Genomic DNA, 15,026 nt, shown 5'->3' with positions numbered 1-15,026 from the left:
TCAATCTAAAACTGTAAACTGGATGCTCATTAATTTAATGCTTTTCCTTGACACATCTTTCTGCAGCTTTTGGCAAAATGTTTTTAGGCTTCTGTAGATGGAAGGATGCATGCCAGCCAGAGGTAGATAAGTCTAGAAAATGAACAGTCTGTCTTTGGTGTTCCTTATAACCACCCTTGTAAGAGGAGCCCTCTACCCTAATTCACAGGACTCAGTCTTTGCACTGTTTGCTTGTAATGTTGTATCTTTATGTTTGCTTCTTTCCAGTTTTCTGTTTCCTCCTTTCTGGTAGGGATATGAACATGGAGAGACAAACACTGGAAGTCCATGGGAAGAGGTGTGTCCCCTTCCCCATTTCTCTTATCTACCATTATCCCTTTGCCTTCACAACGTGTGTGAGGCCAGTGCATTTTCCCAGCAGCTGTTCACCACAGCAGTTCTGAAGCTAGCTGGGATTGTAGCAGCCATAGAACAGACTTGCTGTGTGAAAGGCTGATTAGCCTCCAGCTAAAGGCCTTAGAGGCCGAGGTGTTTTCACTCACCAAAATTGGTGCTAATGAAGCAGGTGGGGTTAGCTGTCCTCCAAATGCCACCACCTCCCATATTAAAATTACCCATACTTCCTGTCAGAAGAAACTTTCCTGTCTTTGTTGTTTCTTTTTTTTCCCCTTCGGGCTGTATATTTTGTATCTGGTGAGTGGAATATTTTTCTCTGCTTGGTGATCAGCATGGGAACTGCTTCCTTCTGCCATACTTGTCCACCTTGATGTTCTGCTTCACCTTGAGCAGCAAGGAATAGAGCCTGAGATCTCTGAAACCTGAGCCCCAAAACTTGTCATCCCCTAAAATTGTTCTTTTAGGTTTTTTTTAGTCACAGCAGTGATAAAGCTGACTAAAACAGTACTCCATTTTAAATTAAGCTTAATTTATTCAATTAAGAATAAAGTTTGAGGAATAATATTTGTTTCCTTTTTTCATATTTCCTACAGTTCCTAGTAAAAGGATTTGTAAAGGTGTCTGTCTACCAAATATTTGCTTTTAACTATTTTAGTCTAGTTATAATAGTGCAAAAGAGACAATGCACACTGCCCTTGAGGATTTTTTACACTCGTAGTATACATATGTGTAAAAATGATTCCTTTATAAAGTATGTATGTATGATTACACAAATGGTGTGACTCTACATCATGTACAACTAGAGAAATAAAAAGTTGTACTCCATTTGTGTACAATGAAAAAAATAACAAAATTTTTTAAAAGTATGCATGACTAATGATTTGTTGAAATAGAGCAGGGCTCTGCATTTTTCTACCAATAATTTTTTCTTTGTTGTTTCATTTATGCTAAATGGCATCTTAGGTTTGGGGCAGTTCTGTGGAGACCTTTTGGTTTGTCAAATGTGGTTCAGATGTCAGAAAGCCTGATCTGTCCAGCAGGCAGCTGGGAACCCTGTTCTCATGGGCCATGTGTCTCTGCAAGCTACAGCTGGCACATGTGACTGTCAGGCCAAATCAGGGTGGCACTCCTCACAGGAGGCCACCATCTCCACCCTTTATTCACAGTTGGAGGAGCAGGGCCTTTGTTAGATTCCAAAATGTCAACTTGTGATTGCTGGGGGTAGGTGACTCTGGTGGGGGAAGTGTTTACTCCCCTTAACCAGGGAAGCAGTAGAGGACAGAAATAATTAAGTACAATTTCCTGGCACTGTCAGGGAAACAAGTAGTGGATAATACTGTGAGGTCCAAGGACACAAATTATGCTGAGTTACGAAGGGGTGCACACAATTTTGTCTTGCAAAGAGAAAGGGGCAAAAGTGTAGCTGGCAGCATATTCCAAGACCATGAGACTGACCTGAGGGCTGAGGAGTTGGAGCCTGGGATGAGGTGAGGATCCAGACGTAACAACCCTTCAAGTCTTGGTAAGGGGCCTTGGTCTTAATGTAGGTGCAACTGGAAGCTGTTGGCAGCTACAGGGAGATGTGTGACGAAGATATTCTGGCTTTCATATGGAGAGTAGGGACAGAAACTGAGACCAGTAAGACTCTTGCAGGGGTTAGACTAGATAAGGTGACTTATAAGAGTAGTAGGATGGTTAATTTTATGTGTTAATTTGTCCAGGACTTGGTGCCCAGGTATGTGGTTGACATTTATTCTGAATGTTCCTGTGAAGGTGTTTTTGTAGCATTTAGATCTCTGGACTTTAAAACAAATTGCCCCTCACAAGCTGACCAGGTCTCATTCAATCAGGTGAAGGCCTGAATAGAACTCCCTTGAGCAACAGGGAATCTGAAGCAAACAACCTTCACACTCAAACTGCCCACTGGCTCTTTCCTGGGTCTCCATCCTGCCTGCCTCCCTACCCTGCAGATCTTGACTTACCAGCCTCCATAATCATGTGAGCCAATTCTGTAACATAAATCTCTTTGTATGCATCCTGTTGGTCTATTTCTCTGAAGAGCCCTGACTAATATGACCAGAGTGGTGGTAGCAGTGGAAACAGGGAGGTCAACATGTTTTTGAGGAGGAAGCAACAGGAGTCTCTCAGAGGAGGAATTAACTGTAATTAATGGATGGTGAAAGAAAAAGGAGCCAGTTTAGGGAGAAATTTACGAGTTTGGTTTGGGCCTGTTTAGTTTAGGGTGCCCATGAGATATGAGTGGAAGAGTCAAGGATGCAGTTGGATATGTGATTCTGAAACTCAGCAGTTGGGGGAGAGGCAGAAAACCTAGGACTGAGCAACCCAACCTTTAGGAAAAAACTAAAAAGGAGTGACCAGAAAAGCAGCAGCCAGCCATGGAAGCACTGTGGAAGACAAGGAGGAGGATCGCCAGAGCAGAAGGCAGTAGCTGACATCAACTGCTGCTGAGCAGTCAGTGAGATGAGGAGTAAAAGGAGGCCACTGTTAAATTCCACCCCTTGCAGTGTCGGGGCTGTGGTGGCGGCTAATGCAGATTTGGTGAAGCATTGGAAGCTGAGTCAAGCATTCGTGGTCTGAGGGAGTGAACAGGAGATGAGGAAGGAAGAGCTCACCTTGTGGCAGTGCATCCATGGGAAACAGCAAAGCCAAGGATCGGAGATGAGGCTTCAGGGGTCTCTATCTTTCAGCATTGGGTGTTAGGCGAGCATTTCATATGCTGAGGATACAGGGGACTGCGTGCAGTGGAATATTGATGACGAGGTGGGTGGATAAGTGAAGGAACGGGCCCTTAAGAAAGTGAAAGAGAGGTGTGTCTCAGAGCACATGTAACTGAAGGAGTGGGAGTTACGAGAGGTAAAGGGCACTAGAGAAAGGGTCCAGCAGCAGGTGACCTTGCAGTTTTGGAAGATGAGAGACTGCCCACCTGGTGGTTTTTTATCTCAGCACTATAGGAGAGAATGGGTGGTGGGAAGGAAGTTTGAAGAAATAAGTGGGAAGTAGAGCAGGGGAGAAAGACTGGAGACAGAATGCCAGGTGGCATGGGGAGCCCACTTGAGGGTCCACTGACCTAAAGTCACCTAGTCTGTCTGGGTTTTCTAATGTACACATTTTGCTGCTTGGCTGTATCTGCAGAGAAAGGAGAAAATAGGGTTAAAAGTGAGTCCAAGAAGCAGGATAGAGAGGGAAGGGTTCTTACAGGAGTGGCAAAAAGCAAGGGGTGGAATTTGAGTTTGATGAGAAGGGGACTGATGAAGAGTCATGCCAGGACCGTGGGGAAGGGTTCCTCGCGGAAGGACTCCGAGGCGAGAGGTCGCGAACGCTGTGAGTCGCGCCGCAGCACTGCTTCCTGGAGCAGGTGCCACAGCCTTCACTGCTGCCTCCGACCCTGCCTGCTGTACTTCCACCTCCTGCTTGGACCCTTCTCCGGCCCTGCGTCGCGTTCCCCACACCCTTCACCTTTTGTGGCGCTGGCCCACTGCTTTGCCATCGGCAGAGGCGCTTCCCTCAGACGCACAGGCCGTGGTGTCCCTGCACCTGCCACCTCCGTGAGGGTGCCCGGTAAGACCTCAGTTCATCCCCAGTGTCATGAACTACTGCAGCCTTGTTCTCCGAAGGTGCGTCGCAGTTCACAGCCCTGCCTTCTCGGGAATGTGCAGGTGTTACTGGAGTTGATGGTTGTGTTTGGAGAAGAGGATTTTGTTGATCTCTGAGTTGCTGGGAATCAGAAGTCTTTAATTTTTATGCAGTCAGGTAAATTTGTCTCTCTCACTGCCACCTCTTTTGTTTCTGGTATTGTATTTTAATAAGTTTTAAAGGTTTTCTTTTTGTAGGTAGGAGTTTAAACCATATGGAATTTATTTTGTGTAGGTAGTTAGCTTTGTAAAGATCCAGTGTGTTTTCATGTAGATAAGTTAATTTTTTCTGTACCTTCTCTCATTAACTGGTAATACTTCTTCATGACATCCAAAATTTCTACAAAAACATGAGAACCCACATGTAAAACTCTCTGTTCTCTTCCATTGGTCTGTTTGTCCCTGAACCAATCAATGCCACATTCATGTCTGGTCAGAGCAGTCCCACCCACCTCGTTCTTCAGGAATTTCTTGATGATTCTTGACTTTTTTCTCTATGCGAACTCTAGGATCAAATTGCCAGATCTTAGCAAAAAGCATGTTCCAGTTTTGATGGGAATTGCATGTAATTTGTAGATCAATTTTGGGGAAAATTGTATGGTATTGAATCTATTAACTTGATCTGTAGGTCATCTTTTATGATTTTAAATAAACCTTTAGTCCATAGAGATCTTCCATATATTTAAAACGATTTAGATAACTAATGGTTATGATTGCAAACAAAGTATTTCTGTTTTTTAAGTTATTATGTTTTATAGATTTTGTTTTTGGTAATAAGACATGCTATTGATTTTTAAATATCCATGCATATAGTTAGTGATTCTTGTTTTCTGGCTATTTTTGCAAATTTGGTTTTTGTCTTTTGGTTAATTTATATTTTGTTAGAAAATCTTTGCATTTACTAAGTTATATTAAACACAATTATCCATGTCTATAATCACATCACTTTTTCTATTCCTAATATTGTGTAGTCTTTTCTCTTTAACTTTTTTCTTTTTTTTGCTTAGATACTTTTTACTCATTTTCAGAAAGGCAGATTTTGACTTTGCTTTTTTCTACTATTATTTATTTTCTTAAATTTTATTTGTTTTAGCTCAGATCTCTTCCCACTCATCCTACAATAATTCTCTAAACAAAAATAATTTTATTACAGTCATATGTGAGCCAAATTTTCTATGTTGCTGCCCAAAGTCTTTTTCATGAGAGGGATCACATGATGCTTCTGAGTCATCTGAGTGACTGTCCTGGATGTCTCCACATATCCATGTTTGGAAAATGAATGCAGCAGTGCTGCCTGGGCCCTGGTAGCCTCTTAATTCTGTTCTGTTTGTGTTTATATGAGAGACATTTTAGCTGCGTCACTTCTCTTCGTATGTTGCTGCTGCGACAGAGTTCAGTTAAAGAACAAAGAACTATGCAACTGAAAGTGTCCCACTGATCACAGGTGGTAGATTCCCAAATGTAATGAAAAATTGTTCTTTATTATTGGGAATATTAAAAAGGAAGAATATATTTAAAATAACACATTAATTAAGTTCACCCAGTGCTTCATGGTTCTTCTTGTTGATTTCTCAGAGTGTGAATAGCAATGAACCAAAGTTTATAACTAGCAAGTCAGAGTGAAATTCCCCTTATAATTAAGTTTAATGGCCATTTTGGCATATGTTACGGTTTGGATATGAGACGTCCCCCAAAAGCTTGTGTGTCAATGCAAAGTTTTTCAGAGGTGAAATGGTTGGGTTATAATAACCTTAACCTAATCAGTGACTGAATTTCACTGATATGGATTAACTGGGCAGTAACTATAGGCAGGTAGCCTATGACTGGAGGGAGGTCAGTAACTGTGGACTTGCTTTGGGGGTTTATATTTTGTTTCTAGTGAGTGGAGGTCTCTCTCTTCCTATTGCCATTTCCTGAACTACTTTCCTCTGCCATGGCCTTCTTCCATGATGTTCCGCCTCACCTTGGGCTTAAAGGTATGGAATTGGTTGACTACGGAATGACCCTCTAAAACCATGAGCCCAAATACACTTTTCCTCCTCCATGTTTTCTTGTCAGGTCTTTGGTCACAGCAACAAAAAAGCTGACCGAAACAGCATATTCAGCCAGATTTAGAAACAAACCCTACTCATTGTATAGACAGATAAAAGTTTTTTGGAAATTAAATTTATAAGAACATCATGATAAACCAATGAGGTATTTTTTCAGTGTTTATGTATAGTTTTCACTCCGCTTGCCAGGATCCAGGGATTTAATCAAGTTGTGCTGCAGGTTCTGTTTAGGGGCATGCCATATATAGTTGGTGCTTGAGAGATCTTTGCTGACTTGATGTTGATTGAGTGCACCTGGTAGAAGTCTTCCAGGTCACTAGAGAAAGTCCTCTGCCTTACAGAGTGGTAGTAGTTCCAGGTGTGTTCAGCTGGTAGACAGGTCAGTATCAAGTTTAGGTTTTCTGGAACTCTGCAGTCTTGAGTAATTAATGAAGAATGCTACCAAACAGAGCAATGAGTTAGTGCCACAATTCAAGGCCTTAAAATGTTTCTATTCTTGGTGATTTGGATCATGTTGCATTTTTCAAATATTTATTGTTGTTGTTATTTGAGGAAAACGGGATGCGTTTCTTTTGACTTTTGTGTACTACTCTCACCCATATGCCATAATAATAATGAGAATGCCTTCATTGAGTGCTGCTCCTGCCAGGTATTGTGCCAAGAGCTTTTCATGTATTTCATTATTTTTCCTCACAACAATGTGAAGTAGGGATTTTGTCATTTCTATTTTTCCAGTGAGGAATCTGAGTTGATTCAGTTAAGGTCACACAGCTGGGGAAAGGTGGAGTGGAGACTCAAGTCTGGGTCTTTCTGACCCAAGCCTGCTTTCATAACTGCCACACTCTTCTGTTTCCATGCAAGTAATAAAAGTATTGCCCAGACTGGAAAATATGCCTTTAGAAGGAAAGAAATCTTATTAAAAGGTGGGAAAGTTATCAATAGAACCACCATTCAACCAAAGATACATACACATGCATTGAAAAATTGAATTTTTGATTTTTGGACTGCTAATGCTTGTAAGCAACCAGTCTTACAGTTTAGGCAAAGATGATTCTTTGTTTTAGTAACTAAATTCCTGACTCAGACACCTCCTTATTAAAGTTACTTTCAGACTAGTTTTTGATATTATAGTAGGACTTAGCAGAACTCTGGCTTTGTTGTTAATCATCTTACCTTTGTGTTTCAAACAAATATGTTTAGCTCATGGGTTTTGTGTGATCTAAAAGCCATTAGTGATCATTATTCAGTGAAACTGTCTAAAGATTTCACAAGTCATTTGGATTTCATAGGTCTTCTTTTCTTACATCAAAAGGCATGCACAGTCATCTTTAATATTAAAATTCTTTTGATGTAGGCATAAAACACCAATTAAAATAACCTTAAGAATTGGTCTTGAAATGTGAACCCAAAGAAGAGCACTGGCCTGTGAATTTGGAAGCCTGGAACTTGCTCCCTACTATGATATGGCTCCAGACAGATGATCTACTCGCTCCAAGGATGCCATAAAGTGCGACTGTAAATAAGTCCCACTTCCATGCAGTTCTTCACATTTCATTATCCTATCAAAGGATGATTCTGAGTTTGCTGGTTGTTTTTCCATGAGATTTTTATTTAGGAGAAGTGTAGAAGACAGAAGGATTAACTAGAAACTGGGACATAGTATTTTTTTTTTCTTTAAGCAGGCCTGAAAGCCACCTTTCACTTACTGTGGTAGTCATTTTTCCCAGCGTCTTGGAACAACAATGTACCCATAGAGACTGGTTATTCAGGAAAGAGGGAGGTATTTTAAAAAGTGTAGCAGTAGTACTCTTAAGTTGGTGTTTCTGTGAACAGAGGATTTTCATGCATTCAACTAACATTTTAAGGGCCTTCCATGTATATATTATTATTATTTTTTGTGTGTGTGTGGTACTGGGGATTAAACTCAGGGCCTTGGGCTTGCGAGACAAGCACTCTACCAGCTGAGCTATCTTCCCAGCCCTATTATTTTTGAAGAAAGAAAAAATACTGCCTGTATAATGTGGTTGAATTGTGTTGTCAAACTCTACCTGAAGCCATTCTGCTCTCTTAGTCTCTCATCTACTTGATTTCAGAGCAAGGTGAAGGGCTGCTTTTGAACTGCTACACTTTTGCTCTTAGTGGGTGGTTCAGTTGCACTGGATTTACAGATACAGTAAGGAATATTTAACCAAGAATTCAGCTCCCTGTTTACAGAAATCTCATCCATGGTCAATCAGTATACATTCGTTTTTCTACAAAGGTTAAGTCCTCGTGGTTCAAGTCATTTTAAAATTAAAAGAGCTTCTTAACCAGTTATTAATATTAATAGCTCACCATGACTACAGAAATGCATTGAACATGAACCATGTGCTAGAATACTGTTCTAGCACTTAACATGTGCCAACTCGTTTATTCTCACAACCCAGTGAGGTTATTCCATATGATAGATGAAGAAACCCAGGCAGAGAGATACATGAAATGCCTGGTGGTTACCTGCCAGTGAGGTTACATGCCAGGTCTCCAGAGCCCACAGCCTAAACAGAGTTAAGGTCATTCAGCTGGGGCTGTATAAGATGGTCTAACACAGAAATATGGCTTCATACCTCTTGTCCCACAGAAGTATAAATTTCCCTTAGCGCAGTCAGACTCCCCTGTGATCTGTCAGCTCTCTTTTTCTGTGGAGACAGCCCTCCTGCAGCCTCACTCCTGGTCTGCTCACAGCCAGCTTCCTGCTCGCTCCCTCTCTCTCACTGGGACTTTCCTAATCACCTGATGATACTTGGGTATCTGTTCACATGGAGGGCCAGCTGAAACCTGGGTGCAGGGAAGGAGTGGGGCTCCTGCAGTCTGGGCTTAGTTGCAGTAGGACTGAGTAGGAACAAGACTGTGTCTTTTGGGGAATGTGGCTTCTGATGTGCTGCAGTGCGAAGTCCACAGCATCATACACAAAATGTCATTAACGATATCTGTGACCTGAATCAGATGTCACAGTACAGCCAGACAAATGCAGACCAGGCAGCAGTCTGCAAGACTGCTGGCCTGAGCTCTTCAAAACCGGCCGTCATGGAAGACCAAAGTGCTAAATAAAAATAAAAGGTAGAATGACCGTTCTTCATTAAAGGAAATCGAAGAGACAGTTCAACCACGTGCTGTGTGCGAGCATTCCTTGGATCCTGGGTTTTAAAAAAATCCCACTGCAGTGCATTTTTAAAAATGATTGAGAAAGTTGGAATGTGGAATAAAGTATATTATAATTGTATGAAGGTTAATTTCTTAGGTGTGATAATGGTATTATGATTATGTAGGAAGCTGCTGGAATATATAGCAGTGAAATAATGTCTGCAACTTATGCTGAAATAGTCCTGCCCCCCAAAAAGCATGTTGTGCACATATATCTTTTTCTCTGTGTGTACATATAAAATGTGTGCATGTACATTATTTGCATATGGATGTCTCTGTGAACATTCTGGACATTATTATGAAAACATTAATTTTTCAGAGTTGAACAATGAAGGACAAAGCAATGATTCAGAATGAAATGCAATAGTTAAACCATGATGTTTGTGAGGGCATTTACTGGCTTTATAATTTATTAAACAAAGATTTATGAAGTACTTGCTAAGGGTGCCCAGGTGCTTGTGAGCAAGGTAGAACCCGCCATCCTAGTCAGCCTGGAAGCCCAGTGTAAGTGTATATAAGTTATCATGGCAGCTGTTTTGGAAAGGGATTACGGCTGTATATAACAGTGGCTCTCACCCTACTCTGAAGTGTAGAGGGAACTGGCTTAAAGACAGTTAAGTATCCTGAAAGAAAGAGTTAACTGTGCTGAATTGGGAGTTGGACAGGAGACTGGAGGATGGAGGCGAAGCCCTGTATCAGGAGAGGATGAGCAATTCCTGCATCCAGAAGGGGTCAGATAGAGACCAGAGCAGGAAATAGTGCCGAGCTCCCAGAAGGACTCCTCAGCCTGGGCATCAGGCAGGCACTGGAAGGCTCTCAACAGGAGACTGACCCATGCATTCACCTTCCATTTTAGAACAGGTGGTATTCTAAAAGTTGGTGAATACCTGGCGATGCATTAGAATTGTTATCCAGGGGATGTGATGGTGTAGACTAGGTTAGTGAAATGAAAACAGAGAGCCGTGAACAGCTTAGAGTGATGTTCACATAGTGGATTAATCTGGGTGCTTGGCCCAGTCCTCAGGCTAGTTGAACGTGGTGGATAAGAGAGCAAGAAGGCTAGGATGATGCCATGCTTCCGGTTTGAGGAAGGGGAGGCACACTGTGAGTCCTGCGGGAGACCCATGGTCTTTGAGTTTGGGGCAGAAGAGGGCAGAAGTTGGTTTCAGTTTTGGATATGCTGAATTTGAGGTATTTGTGAGACCTGCAAGTGCTGGAATTCAGAAGGCTCTAATATATATGGGTCTGGAGCCCAGAAGTGAGGTTTGGGTAGAATTGGGGAGTTTCTGGCATGCAGGTGGTATTTGGAGAGAATGAGCTCCCCTGGAAGAGCTTTTAGACAGTGCAGAGAAGACTGGTGTAGTTAGGGCCTGATGGAGAGGGAAGCGCCTGTGAGTTAGAGCCCAGAGGGCAGGGAGAGAACCCGGGGTGCCCAGGCCAGGCAGGGAGTAGGTAGCAGACTGGAACTGCAAGAGACCAAGCAAGACAGGACTGAGGGAGCCCATTAGCTTCCCCAGTGTGAGGGAGACACAGAGTGCTGGTTGGTGCTGGTACACACTAGACTGAGTGAACGGTAAGCAGATGGGGAAGAGGAGGCAGAGCACAGGAAGCCAGGCAGTCTGAGTAGCTGAGAGTGGGAATGGTGTGGAAGTAGAGTCAAGGGTGCATTCATAGACGTGTTTTAATATGGAGAGTCTTGAGCATCCTTCAGCATGGAAGGTGGTGGGCCTGTGGAGATGGGGAGGTGGGAAAAAAGAGGGGGCAATGGACTGGGCAGGATCCTAGAGAAGACAGCGGGGCGAGTGGCTGGAGCTTAGTCAGAACTGGCCTGAGGAAGCATAAAATTCCTGCTGGAACAGGAGGGCAGGTGAGGGTGTTGACTCAGTAGGATGTTAAAGTGAATATTTACAAGAAAAAACATTCCATGATTTTGAAAGTAAGTGAAATCTGTTCCTTCAGATAGTATTCATGTGGAGGCATGACATGATAGGTGCTCTTGCAAAACATAGCATGGTTCCAAGGGGGTGCCTCAAAGCCCTTTGGTGGGTTTGCAGGACACCCATGCCCAGAGAACCTCCTGTTGTACACATCTGACTCCAGATTGGATGCCACATCCTAGAGTTAGAAAGTAGTTTGGAAGGGGAAGAGGGTAATTAATTAAATGCACTTGGAATAAAAGGCTGTCCAAAGTATCATGGGTATTTAAGGGATAACTGGAAAGTTGGATTTTTTTTTTTTTTCCTGTGAACTAATCAGTAACCATTATTTTGATGCAGGAAAAGATCACAGATAACCATCCAAACAGCAGCAATCAGCTTTCCAGTGATGCTTCCCAGCAGGAAGAGTGGCAGAAATTCACACATACACTGTTGTTTGAAAAGGTTGAGTACTGAAGTGACTGACACACTTCATTTACTAGGGTATTTGCAGTAGGAAGGTGACCTAATTAGAACAAATGGTAACCTCAGGAACTTTCTCATCTCCTTATTATGGGGTCAGTGCCTCCAATTACTTGCCTTTACTTGATCAAAAGATGAGTTGTGACTCATTCCTAGACTTAATCAAGGAAGAAAAGTTATATTGGAATCTATGTGCATGCCTTCCTGAAATCCCAGCTATTTGGGAGGCTCACCCAGGAAGGTCACAAATTCAGGGACAGCCTGGGCAACTTAGTAGGACCCTGTCTCAAAATTTAAGTGAAAGACTGGGGATGTAGCTTAGTGGTAGAGCACTCCTGGATATAATCCTCAGTACTGGGCAGGCGGGGAAGAAAACGAAAATGGGTTTTGCATATCATCCTTCCATTTCCCATTGAAGGAAAAATAATCAAGTTATTCTAAGTTGATGAAAGTATTTCTTCCACCTCATCCCACCTACAAAGTTTCCTTCGCCAAATGGATCATATTTTGTAAGTCCTTTGAGAGTTTCCTTCCAGTTTAACTTCACTGTTTTGATAACACCAAGTGTTCCAGAAAGTTGTCATTTCAGAGTGCAGTAAATGACTCTTAATGTGTTAGGCTGGATGTGACGTTTTTTGCTTCTGATTTTCCACAAAGGGCCACTTTGTTTTGCTAATGGTTCTACATCCCTAGAAAACAGTGTTTCCCCTTCAGATGTTTTAAAATAACATCAAAACCCTGGACTTTTCACCAGTCCTTGCAGTATTCTGTGACTTTTCTCTTTCCTCCTTGAACATTTCCTTTGTTTCCTGCTGTTGGTGTTTTATCAATCTAATACCAATTTCCCTCTCAGCGTATGGCTCTCATGCACTGGCTGTTAACCTTTGATATGGAACTCTGTCAAGTGTTTTCTGAATTCCAAGATCACTGCCACTCCTTTTATTAAACTTGCTGGTATTATCCTCAGGGGGATTTGCTGCATGTTATGTGAGAATGACTTGCTGTTCCCGAAAGTGGGTTGGCTGTGCCTCATCCAGTGTGCTCAAAAAGTTATCAAATAAGACCCTTAGTTTTCAGTGATTACATGGCTGTTGAATTGTAATTCTGCAGTGAAATCCTGGGGAGACAGAAATTAATAACACAAATTACTACCCAAGAGCAGAGTGAGCACAGGGCCTTAAGATTCATGAATCACATCATTTCTCATTGCCCTTAGACACATGCTCGGATTGTTAGATCCTAATAAATAATATACTTTACACATTGCCAACAAGGCCAGTAGAGCAAAAAATTACTATTCTCTGCATAAACCCTAACATTCTTGTAATTGTCATCTCATCAGAATCAGAACAGCTTCCCTATGGACTACTGACTGTGTCCCAGTCACTGTGCTGAGAACTTATATACTTTTTCTAAATTAATTGCTTCAGTAGATATTTTTTGGGCACCTGCTTGTGCCAGGTACTATGGTAGGTACTGGGGATATTATGCTCACTACCCTCAAGGGATTGTAACTTTATAGGAGATTCCAGAAAAAAATGTCAGAATTACCACCAGTATTATTGGATGTATTAGAAACAGAAAGTGGGTGGGGTTGGGGTTCAGCACCAGCTATAGGCTAAAAGGGGTGGGAACTGTCAAAAGACAGCTGAGGCTTTTCTATGTGGCCAGAAGGTAGGGAGACCTGCATTGGCAGGGACTGCTAGTACAGAGCACAGCCCTGCCCAGGAGAGGACCTTGGTGCCTTCAGGCATCTTACGGACCTGGCTATTGTATACGAACCCTTGGACGTTTATCCGAATGACAGGCACATTGGAAGTCGCCAGGCATTCAAACTGGGACTCAAAAGGAAAATAGAAAATTCTGATTGTTGCATGATAAAAGTCAGATTCCTCTTTCATGGGACAAGATGGCAAAGTGCTGTATTATCAAGGTGCATGAGCCAGTTTTATAGAGAGAGGTTCAACAGTTAGGAGTCAGCCTAATCCTTCTTGTGTGCTTGCCAGGATGGGTGCAGGCGCCACTGGGAAAGCGAGCGTCTCCTGGCTCCTGCTCAGGCCCACTCACCACAGCAGACAAGTGCCATGGAAGTTCCTGGGAGGGCACCTGACCTCATCTCAGGGAGGTGGAGAGGGCTTTGCAGAAGAGATGACGTTCAAGACCTGGAAAATAAATTAAGGTGGGGTAGGAGGGGAAGGAACAGAGGGAAGCAATTGTTCAAATAGGCACAGCAAGTTTGCTCCAAGAATTAAAAATATTTCCATTTGCTTGGAAGATGTAGGGAAAGGAGGGCTGTTAGATGACTGTTGCATTTTACTTTCTCCCTGTGTTGACATTTGCACTAATGGTTCAGAAGCAATGGTGGGTAAAACTGCTGGCACTTTAGCACGAATCAGTGTAGTGGCTCCAAGGTGTAGCATTTTGTTCTTTATTGCCACAAAGCACCTGCAGTTTTAAAAAATGCATTTTCACTTGTTGAAGCAGTACACATTATTTTTATTTAACTTCTACCCTTGAATACACATCTTTATGTTTTGCATGATGAAGTGGGATGTATATACACAGAACTTCTGTCATATAACAAAGCATGAGCGGTATCTCTAAGAAAAGCATTTGTGCAATTGTTTGGCTTATAGGTTGCACTGACCACTTTCATAGAGCACCATTTTTATCTGAAAGAACGATAAATAAAGTTATTCAGACTTGAGTATTTAGCAACCCAAGGGAAACTACGGAGGATTTTTGTTGTCAATATTATGATCTAGCTTTCAAGCAAAAATTAGGATGTTGGAAAACTTGAATCTGCTACCCAGAACTTGACAGTTTCCAGTAATTAAAATTCTGATGAGGATGGTGGTGATATTAATAAATATGAACTTTTGATATATATAATGAAAAGTGTCATCATTTGGAATATCTATATAATTCTGGGAGCTATTTCCCAAATGACCAATGCATGATGTTACAGAATCATACATAGTTAAAATATCCATTCAGTGTAAAAATTAGACCAATGGATTTTGATACTACCGCATAAGAAACTCTCATTGCTATAGTTTGAGATTCCACATTGTAGCTAGCCTTTAAGAAATGACTGGTTGTTAAGTTTTAGTGTAGTATCAGAGAAGTGTCTGTAATTATCTGAAAAGGCTATTAAAATTCTCGGTTTTTTTATCTACTTATCTATGGAAGGCTAGGTTTCCTTCGTGTTCTTCAGCCAAACTGATGTATCACAACAGATTCAGTACAGAAGCAGATGTAAGAATCCAGCCACACACAAACATTGAAGAGATTTGCAAAAATGTAAAGCAATATCTCATTTCTGAAAATTTTTTCATATTGGAAAT

The 15,026-nt window shown here is 41.9% G+C and overlaps 1 protein-coding gene across 4 annotated transcripts in view; it reads left to right on the top strand.

Annotated features, from left to right (window-relative positions):
• The window catches only part of PELI2 (pellino E3 ubiquitin protein ligase family member 2), a 166,124-nt gene that overhangs the window by 65,893 nt on the left and 85,205 nt on the right, over positions 1 to 15,026 (top strand). For 2 of the 4 annotated variants that reach the window (XM_079126307.1, XM_079126306.1), the window contains one exon: positions 11,557 to 11,661. The exons of 1 other annotated variant lie outside the window; for it this stretch is intronic. In XM_079126307.1, the coding sequence (XP_078982433.1) occupies positions 11,557 to 11,661 (105 nt within the window). Of the gene's footprint in view, positions 1 to 5,082; positions 6,750 to 11,556; positions 11,662 to 15,026 lie in introns of those variants that run through there. One more of the 4 variants, XM_079126308.1, reaches the window with a different exon arrangement.

This window comes from Sciurus vulgaris (assembly GCF_902686455.1).
Source record: "Sciurus vulgaris genome assembly, chromosome: 2".
In the NCBI taxonomy this organism is placed as follows: Eukaryota; Metazoa; Chordata; class Mammalia; order Rodentia; family Sciuridae; genus Sciurus; species Sciurus vulgaris.
The sequence above is the reverse complement of the archived record's forward strand: the minus strand, read 5'-3'. Positions and strand labels throughout refer to the sequence as shown.